An 8,935-nucleotide genomic window follows, 5' to 3' on the forward strand; every position below is an offset into this window, starting at 1 on the left:
AACCCGGGGTGGGGGAAGCGGGGCGGGCGGAGGTTGCAGTGAGCCGATATCGTGCCACTGCATTCCAGCCTGGGCGACAGAGTGAGACTCTGTCTCAAAAAATACAAATACAATTACGAAAAAACTAGCCAGGCTTGGTGGGCCTGTGGTCCCATCTACTCAGGAGGCCGAGGCAGGAGAACCGTTTGAACCGGGAAGAGGGAAGTTGCAGTCAGCCAAGATCGCTCAGCTGCACTCCAGCCTGGGCGAGAGCGCCATACTCCAGGACCCTCATCCGCCTCCGCCCCGTGTCTCCTCCCCTCATCTCCCAGGGGTCCTCTTTTGAGGGCACCCCCGCACCTCGACGGTCCAGGGAAGTCCCGCACGCCTGCCAGGCTGCAGCGAAGCGCCGAGGCGCGCGGGGTCCAAGGCTGGTGGTCCCTGTGGCGCGGTGCACACGCAGGGTCCGGGGTCGACCCCTCCACCGCTCCGGCGTCTGCTGGGGAAGTCAGTCCGCCTGGTCAGCCCAGAAACCCCGAATCCGGAGGCTGGAGCTCGGGAGCAGGCACAAGCGCCACTCTCCGCCTGCGCCGTGGAACGCGCGTCAGGACCACTCGGCAGCCCTTCCCCCAGCGCCGCCGGCCGCTGCTGGGGACAACCTCACGCTCCGGTCTCTTGCTCCTCCTCCTGACCCCAGCGCACCCCCATCCCCGCCCCAGATGCAGCGAGGCTCCCTCCGCCTTCAGCCCGGCAGAGTCGCACTAGGAGTTGCAGCGGCCGCAGCCCCGGGACCTTCCCGCTCACGGAGACCCAGACGGCTGCAGGAGCCCAGGCAGCCTCGGGGTCGACGGCACCATGAACGTCTCGGGCTGCCCAGGAGCCGGGAACGCGAGCCAGGTGGGCGGCGGGGGCGGCTGGCACCCCGAGGCGGTCATCGTGCCCCTGCTCTTCGCGCTCATCTTCCTCGTGGGCACCGTGGGCAACACGCTGGTGCTGGCGGTGCTGCTGCGCGGCGGCCAGGCGGTCAGCACCACCAACCTGTTCATTCTCAACCTGGGCGTGGCCGACCTGTGTTTCATCCTGTGCTGCGTGCCCTTCCAGGCCACCATCTACACGCTGGACGGCTGGGTGTTCGGCTCGCTGCTGTGCAAGGCTGTGCACTTCCTCATCTTCCTCACCATGCACGCCAGCAGCTTCACGCTGGCCGCTGTCTCGCTGGACAGGTGAGCCAGCGCCCTGGCCTCCCTGGGAGATGGGCATCCACTCGGGGGATGGAGCGGGAGGCGGGATCGGGGAATCAAGAAGGGATGCGCAGAGTGGGAGAGGACTTTAAGAAGGCAGTGGAAGACAAGCGGGCGCGGAGGAGGAGAAAGAGGAAATAGAATGGGGGACCATGGTGTCCCCTCGGTTAGGTTCGTCCTGGGGCCTGGAAGCCTGGAGAATGTGGCTCTCCAGCTCCGCCCTCGCCTGACAACGCGCAGCATTTCCCGGTACGACGCGTTTGTGAGCGTTCGTCTAGCTTGAGCTTAATGCCCCCGTGAGGGTGGGATAGGACAAAATGCCCAATGTACAGAAGAGTTGAGTTCCTAAGTAACTCGCTCAGAGTCGCCAGCCAGGGATCCGGTGCATAAAGTGACTGTCTCCTGCAGCCAACTTCAGTCACCCCACTGCACTCGCCTCCAAGCCACAGTTTGGTTGGTTGGTTGGTGTGGTCGGCTCAGGTCCAGGCTGTGGATCTTGGGTCCTTTGCGAGGACCCCCGCCGAAGTCCGAGCAAGCGTGTCTAAAGGTCCCTAGCTCAGTCCCAGCTACTCTGCCCCTCGCCTCCAAACAAAACAAAACAAAACAAAACCAAAAACAAGTCAGGGGTGGGGAGAGGAGCGTGCCCTGGGGTTCTCCAGCCAGAGGAGAGCGAGAGAGGCACAGTCGGGAGAGCGCGGGACTCAGGTGAAGCTTGAAATGACACTAGGATGGTTCCTGGGGAGGAAATCTGCGTATCTTCCCCTCTCCCTTCTCCGGAAAAACGGAGGTGAGGCCAGACTCCCCCCACACCTCCTGTAGCCACTGAGCGGGAAGTGCGTTGGTTCCCAGCGCGCTGGTGGGATCCACAAAGCTCGGATTCTCTCAGGAATCGCATGAGAAACTGACTGTCCCTTGCCCAACATGTCTTCTCCAGGCTGTCCGCTATAGCCTCAGGCGCCTCCCCACTCCCTCCCGCGGCACCGTCACTAGTGGGTAGTCACAGCCTCCCGGAGCCCATAGCCGGTTCTCCAACCTTTAGTCTTCGGTGACTTTGGGATGCCCTCTCAGTGGAGTCCGTCCGTGGTTGCAGTCCCCGGGGGCAGCGGGAGAATGGCTTGGAGGCGCACCTTTCCCGCTGCCGGGCCCGCCGCATTTCCAGGCTCCGCTCAGTGTCTGGGACGCGCTGGGACGCCCCCACCTACACCCTCACCCCCACCTCCGGTGTGTGCGGTGTAACCATGCGTTAAGGACCTTCCTCGAGAGTGACCGTGGGGCCCGAGGTGCAGGGGTCGCGACCTGCCAGCGCTCAGCCGACGTCTCCCTTCCCGGCTTGACCGCAGGTATCTGGCCATCCGCTACCCGCTGCACTCCCGCGAACTGCGCACGCCTCGAAACGCGCTGGCAGCGATCGCGCTCATCTGGGGGCTGTCGCTGCTCTTCTCTGGGCCCTACCTGAGTTACTACCGCCAGTCGCAGCTGGCCAACCTGACCGTGTGCCATCCCGCGTGGAGCGCCCCTCGCCGCCGCGCCATGGACCTCTGCACCTTCGTCTTCAGCTACCTGCTTCCGGTGCTGGTTCTCAGCCTGACCTACGCGCGCACCCTGCGCTACCTCTGGCGTGCCGTCGACCCGGTGGCCGCGGGCTCGGGTGCCCGGCGCGCCAAACGCAAGGTGACACGCATGATCCTTATCGTGGCCGCGCTCTTCTGCCTCTGCTGGATGCCCCACCACGCGCTCATCCTCTGCGTGTGGTTCGGCCATTTCCCGCTCACGCGCGCTACTTACGCGCTTCGCATCCTCTCGCACCTGGTCTCCTACGCCAACTCCTGCGTGAACCCCATCGTTTACGCGCTGGTCTCCAAACACTTCCGCAAAGGCTTCCGCAAGATCTGCGCGGGCCTGCTGGGCCGTGCCCCACGCCGAGCCTCGGGCCGCGTGTGCGCTGCCGCGCCGGGCACCCACAGTGGCAGCGTGCTGGAGCGCGAGTCCACCGACCTGTCGCACGTGAGCGAGGCGGCAGAGGCCCTTCATCCCTGCCCCGGCGCTTCCCAGCCGTGCACCCTCGAGCCTGGTCCCGGCCCGTCTTGGCGGGGCCCAGAGGCAGGCAACAGCATCCTGACAGTTGATGTGACCTGAAAACACTTAGCGGGCACGCTTGGATGTTACAGAGTTGGAGTCATTGTTGGGGGACTGTGGGGAGAGCTTTGCCTGTTAATAAAACGCACAAACCATTTCACATGCAGCGACAGCGCTGTTTCACGTTTCTCATTGTCTTGAGACTCTGTGGGAAGCCTCTGGGGCTTCACACAGGGGCTCCCTAGGGGTGAGTGCAGGACCCTTTGCAGAGCTACCAGGAAAGAGGGCTGACCACACCTAAGGCAGCCGGGTTACAATCCGCATAAAAATCTGAGCCTGGGGAGCGTGCGACAGAGGCAGGCAGACTGTTTTAGGCGTTCAATAAAGTCGGTCGATGACAGACACAGATGTGTGTTCCCAGTCGCATTTGTGCTCTGGTGTGTAACAGATCTGTCCTCGCCTGCTTCCAGCTCCCAGGGCCCCTTTGAGTCTGGACAGCCCAGTCAGTCCCCTCCATTTTTGGCCTTAGCTTTTCCTTCCCTCGCTCCAGCTGGGCCAGGATCAAGTCTCCAGGGGCTGTTTCACTCCAGATAGAACTCCCTTCCCAGAGGCTTTTTTTTTGGTTTCTGTGTTGTTGTTGTTTGTTTTCTGAGATGGAGTTTTGCTCTTGTTGCCCAGGCTGGAGTGCAATGGTGCAATCTTGGCTCACTGCGACCTCTGCCTCCCAGGTTCAAGTGATTCTCCTGCCTCAGTCTCCCAAGTAGCTGGGCTTACCACCATGGATACTAATACAGCTAATTTCTGTATTTTTAGTAGAGACAGGGTTTTACCATATTGGCCAGGCTGGTCTCAAACTCCTGACCTCAGCCTCCTTCAAAGTGCTGGGATTACTGGGATTACCAGAATTCTTTTGTTCTTTTTTTTTTCTTTGGTGTGTGTGTGGTGGGGGGAGGGAAGGCAGAGTCTGGCTCTGTAGCTCAGACGGAAGTGCAGTGTTGTGATCTTGGCTCACTGCAACCTCCACTTCCTGGGCTCAAGTGATCCAGCTTCAGCCTCCCGAGTAGTTGGGACTACAGGTGCATGCCACCATGTCCAGCTAATTTTTGTGTTTTTGATAGAGACAGAGTCTCCCTATGTTACTCTGGTCTCAAACCCCTGGGCTCAAGCAATCTGCCCTCCTTGGTCTCCCAAAGTGCTGAGATTACAGGCATGAGCCACCATGTCCAGGGTTCTTGAGCCAAGGCTCTTTACACAAAATCACTTCAGTGTTTAAGGAGAGCAGGGAGACTCTCAAGGCTGTCCCCATCTCACATCATTGAGCACAGAACACTCACCAAGGGTTTGGGTCTTAGGTAGGTTGGTGTCAGCCACTGAAATGCAGGGGACACCCGTGGGCCCTGATTGGAAGGACAAAATCGGGGAGAGATAGAGGTCTTACACCTGCCAGGTCCCCCTGGGCAGGCATTGAGCGTCGCAACGGGTTCCAGGTGGTGGAAATGGAGCGGGACAGGGACACCAAGGCAGCTGCAGTGTGGGCGGGGCTGGGTCCTGGGCTTTATCTTTGGGTGTTTGCGGAACTGGGGCAGGGGCTGCCAAGTCCACGGCTCTAGGGTCCTTGCCCAGAGCAGCTGCCTCTGACCAATTGCTCAGCTGCCGGAGAAGTGACTAGAACAGAGGTTGTAGCTTAGGCACTGTTGCTCCTTCCAGTCCCTCCGTGCAGTTGATGATGGCCCTGTGGCCCCTGCTCCATTTCACCTTCCTGGGGTTTAGCATCACCTGGCCCTTGGTCCATGGGCAGGGCTTCCAAGAGACAGCAGCCGGTAGGTGGAGGGCAAGGTCATAAGCTTTGCGATGGGCCCTAGGGCACCTGAGTGACCTTGACCTTTATCGCTCAGTCTGGCCATCCCTCTTCAACGTCAGCTTGCCCCAGAAGGCTCAGGAAAGCATCCAGATTCCAAACAATGGGAGTGCACCCCTGCTCGTGGATGTGCAGGTGTTTGTCTCCAATGTGTTTAATGTGGTAAGTGCCGCTAGGCCAAGGGCCCTAAGTGCTGGGCTGGGCAGGAGACAGGACTCAGCCCTGGATAGTGCTGGGGTCTCCTGCCGTGTTCGTGTTCTGCCAACACAGCGCTCACCCTGAGGTGACGCACTGCCCTTCCCTCAGGACATCCTGCGATACACAATGTCCTCCATGCTGCTGCTTAAGCTGGTGAGCTCCTATCCCCGGGGAGGTGGGATGGGAAAGCCCAGCTGAGTCCAGCTCAGAAGTACCAGCCTTCATCAACATGCTGAGCTTGGGGGCATGGATACGTGGAGATCAGGAGCCTCAGTGGTGCCCTTGTGTCCCCAGTCCTGGCTGGACACGCGCCTGGCCTGGAACACTAGTGCACACCCGCGGCACGCTGTCACGCTACCCTGGGATTCTCTCTGGACACCAAGGCTCACCATCCTGGAGGCGTAAGTGAAACAGTTCCTGCCCCAGGAATCTGCGGTGCATAGCCCTCCTTTTCCCCATCTACAACCTAGAGGCTGGGTGAATATGCCCCTCCTGGCAGTCCCTGCCAGACTAGCAGTGCATCTCTACTGCCTCTGTGGTTGGGGGTGGGATGCCAGGGTCTCCCCTGGCCCTGTCCAAGGGGCTGGGGCTCTGGCTGTGGTACCTTTCCCCACAGGCTCTGGGTGGACTGGAGGGACCAGAGCCCACAGGTCCGAGTAGACCAGGACGGCCACGTGAAGCTCAATCTGGCCCTCACCACGGAGACCAACTGCAACTTTGAGCTCCTCCACTTCCCCCGGGACCACAGCAACTGCAGCCTCAGTTTCTATGCTCTTAGCAACACAGGTGCTGACAGGGCAGGGGCTGCAGGGTTGGGGAGGGGAGGAAGAAGGTGGGGAAAGGGAACTCCTAGGTCTGTGGTGCAGCGCAGAGGGAAGGGGAGAAGGCAGACGGAAAGGGAATGCCCAGGTCTGTGTTCAGAGCAGTCTACCCCAGGTTTAGGTGGGCAGCACCTGCTCTCCCACTGCGCCCCCTACTTGAGGGGCAGCCCCTCTCTGCACTCAGCGGTAGCCTCAGGGCTCCTCTCTAGGGTGACAGACTCAAAGATTGGCAGCAGTTCTGCAATCCTAGAGGTCCGAGCACATCAGTCTTCTGTCCTCCCCGGAGCAACTGCCCTCCACAGCCATGGCCTGACCGCAGTGGCTCAGCCCCTTGCAGCAAGGCCAGAGGCTCAGGATGCTGTGGCCTCACTCCTGGAAACCACCTGAAGGTGCAGCCACCCTGTATAAACCCATTGGGTGACATCTAACTTGGCAAAGAAGTCCTACTCTTCCCTCCGTGAGAGACCACAGCCGTAGCCCTGGGGATCCTGCTTCAGGTGTGAGATGATAGACTGGCGAACCTGTGACCAGTTCTCCCTCCACCATGAAGTGGTGCAAAGTACATTTATTTTTACAATGAAAGCTCATCTATGAATCTGATAAAGGCCTTCCTTTAACTGGAGACGATTTGGGATGTTGCAAAACAAGGTTTGGGAAGCCCATCTACGGACTGGTTTTGTCTCCAAGTCTGTCCCTGCCAAAAGCCATCAACAGTCTCCATCACCCCTGGGCTCCAGTCTGCTACCCCCAGACTTGGCAGCTGGGATCTCTCCTTCCTAGTTCATAGTTCTCATTCCCACCCCTCAGCGATGGAGTTAGAGTTCCAGACCCACGCGGTGAACGAGATTGTGAGTGTCAAGAGGGAATACGTAGTTTATGATCTGAAGGCCCAAGTCCCACCCCAGCAGCTGGTGCCCTGCTTCCGGGTGAAGGTGAGTCAAGTCGGGAGGAGGCCAACAGAGGCCTGCTGGAGGTGGGTGGGGGTGAGGATGCAGGGCCAGAGGCCAAGCCCCATGCCCCCACTGCCCACCTCCTTCCTCCCACTGGAAGGCCCTGGCTTTTCCCCTTCCAGATGAGCCTGAAGAACACGGCACTCAAGTCCATCATCGCTCTCTTGGTGCCTGCAGAGGCGCTGCTGCTGGCTGACGTGTGCGGGGGGCTGCTGCCCCTCCGGGCCATTGAGCGCATAGGCTACAAGGTGACATTGCTGCTGGGCTACCTCGTCTTCCACTCCTCCCTGGTGCAGGCCCTGCCCAGCTCCTCCTCCTGCAACCCACTGCTCAGTAAGCCCTGCTACCTCACCCAGCCTGCCGTTTCTCCCCCGTCACCCACTGCTGCTCAGCTTGCTGAGGGACTGGCCCCTGAGCATCTCCCCGTGCCCTGCCTCCCCCAGTTTACTACTTCACCATCCTGCTGCTGCTGCTCTTCCTCAGCACCATGGAGACTGTGCTGCTGGCTGGGCTGCTGGCCCGGAGCAGCCTTGGGGCCAAAAGCAGCCCCAGCCCAGCCCCAAGAGGGGAACAGCAAGAGCATGGCAACCCAGGGCCTCATCCTGAAGGTGGGCAGGGGCTGGGGCCCCTTTCTGGGGCTGGGGGGTAAGGAATGAGGCCTAGGTGCATACCTAGGGCTGGGGTGACGGCGCGGGGGGTTCAGGCGTGCATAGAAGCTCCTTGCATCTACCCTGCTGGCTCTCCTATCCCTGGTCTCCACCATGTCCTCCTCCCTTAGAAGAAACAGGTCTGGGGCAGGGAGCAAGCTTAGCCTCCCTGACGTCCCAGGTGACCTCAATCCCCTGATAACCCACACCTTGCACAGCCTAAGAGGGTGTTTCTTTAACTGAAGATGGCCTGAAATGGGCCAGACCCCAATTTTCATCAGCTGAGAATCTAAGAAAGGGAGAGATACAAGCTGATGACCCCTGTGGTTCACTCTTTTGCTCACGCTGGGGGGACCTTGAAGAACAGCTCCTTTCCCTGTATGTCTCCCCACAGAGTCCCCCAGAGGAGTAAAGGGGTCACAGAGAAGCTGGCCTGAGACTGCTGACCGCATCTTCTTCCTCGTGTATGTGGTTGGGGTGCTATGCAGCCAATTCATCTTCGCTGGAATCTGGATGTGGGCAGCGTGCAAGTCTGGCCCAGCCCCTGGAGAGGCTGCACCCCATGGCAGGCGGCCTAGACCGTAACGGGGCAGGGCCTGGGCTGCACACCTGAGGATGAAGTTTGCTTTCCCATGGCTGGGGGAGGGCCATGGCAGGGTCTCTGGATGAAGCCAGGCTGAGCTCCCCCTCTGTAAGCACACAAGCAGAGTGTGAAATAAACCCATCTCCAGTGCAAGTGTGCCTCAAGGGTCAGTCTTCATTCTCGTCCTAAATAGGCGGGGTCCTATTTTTTGCTTCCAACTCTCACTTTGCTCCTGAACTTTTCCCCATTGTCCCTGTCTCCCAGCCCATAGGCAGGCAGCCTAACTGCTCCTTTGGCAACGACGACTGCTTGGCTCTGGGCCGGGAGGCACTGAGGCTGGGGACCAGAGACAGGCGCTTGAGGAAGGCTGCAGAGGGTGGGATGGAACTCCTCCTCCGAACGCCTCCTGCAGTGTGCTGGACTCTAGGGAAATGGCCAGTGAGTCTGCCTCCTCCAGCCACCTAGGGAACTCCTAGGAGGGAAAGGTCCCAGACCTCAGGCCTGTGGGCGAGCGGGAATGTGTTTTAAGAGAGGGTGTCAATGCTGACTGCCTTTCCTCCAGGTGCTCTAGCTGCTTCTCTA

At 60.0% G+C, this 8,935-nt stretch overlaps 3 protein-coding genes across 4 annotated transcripts in view; all 3 read left to right on the forward strand.

The window, feature by feature from the left end:
• Positions 1-8,935, forward strand: part of UBALD2 (UBA like domain containing 2) — a 258,780-nt gene that overhangs the window by 62,211 nt on the left and 187,634 nt on the right. The gene's annotated exons all lie outside the window — the stretch shown is intronic.
• On the forward strand, positions 699-3,462 carry GALR2 (galanin receptor 2). Of its 2 annotated transcripts, XM_077972932.1 has the most exons (3): positions 699-876; positions 1,081-1,202; positions 2,561-3,462. In XM_077972932.1, the coding sequence occupies exons 1-3, from the start codon at positions 835-837 to the stop codon at positions 3,354-3,356; spliced, it is 960 nt and encodes a 319-aa protein (XP_077829058.1). In that variant the 5' UTR covers positions 699-834; the 3' UTR covers positions 3,357-3,462. The 2 variants fall into 2 exon arrangements, with proteins under 2 accessions (XP_077829058.1, XP_001103768.3); XM_001103768.5 differs by having other exon boundaries at positions 699-1,202.
• ZACN (zinc activated ion channel) lies at positions 4,874-8,506 on the forward strand. The gene is made up of 9 exons (XM_015120416.3): positions 4,874-5,116; positions 5,192-5,316; positions 5,461-5,505; positions 5,647-5,753; positions 5,969-6,138; positions 6,981-7,105; positions 7,246-7,456; positions 7,567-7,731; positions 8,165-8,506. Exons 1-9 carry the CDS (start codon positions 5,020-5,022, stop codon positions 8,353-8,355), a joined length of 1,236 nt encoding a protein of 411 aa, XP_014975902.3. The 5' UTR covers positions 4,874-5,019; the 3' UTR covers positions 8,356-8,506.

Source organism: Macaca mulatta, chromosome 16 (assembly GCF_049350105.2).
Source record: "Macaca mulatta isolate MMU2019108-1 chromosome 16, T2T-MMU8v2.0, whole genome shotgun sequence".
Classification (NCBI taxonomy): Eukaryota; Metazoa; Chordata; class Mammalia; order Primates; family Cercopithecidae; genus Macaca; species Macaca mulatta.

What these genes read in the sequence shown, in the direction of transcription:
- GALR2 (XM_001103768.5), top strand. Translation starts at nt 835, where the DNA reads ATGAACGTCTCGGGCTGCCCAGGAGCCGGGAACGCGAGCCAGGTGGGC. An exon ending in GCCGCTGTCTCGCTGGACAG is followed by an intron (nt 1,203 to 2,560) that starts GTGAGCCAGCGC and finishes GCTTGACCGCAG; the next exon opens with GTATCTGGCCATCCGCTACC.
- ZACN (XM_015120416.3), top strand. Translation starts at nt 5,020, where the DNA reads ATGATGGCCCTGTGGCCCCTGCTCCATTTCACCTTCCTGGGGTTTAGC. An exon ending in TCTCCAATGTGTTTAATGTG is followed by an intron (nt 5,317 to 5,460) that starts GTAAGTGCCGCT and finishes CCCTTCCCTCAG; the next exon opens with GACATCCTGCGATACACAAT. An exon ending in AGGCTCACCATCCTGGAGGC is followed by an intron (nt 5,754 to 5,968) that starts GTAAGTGAAACA and finishes CTTTCCCCACAG; the next exon opens with GCTCTGGGTGGACTGGAGGG.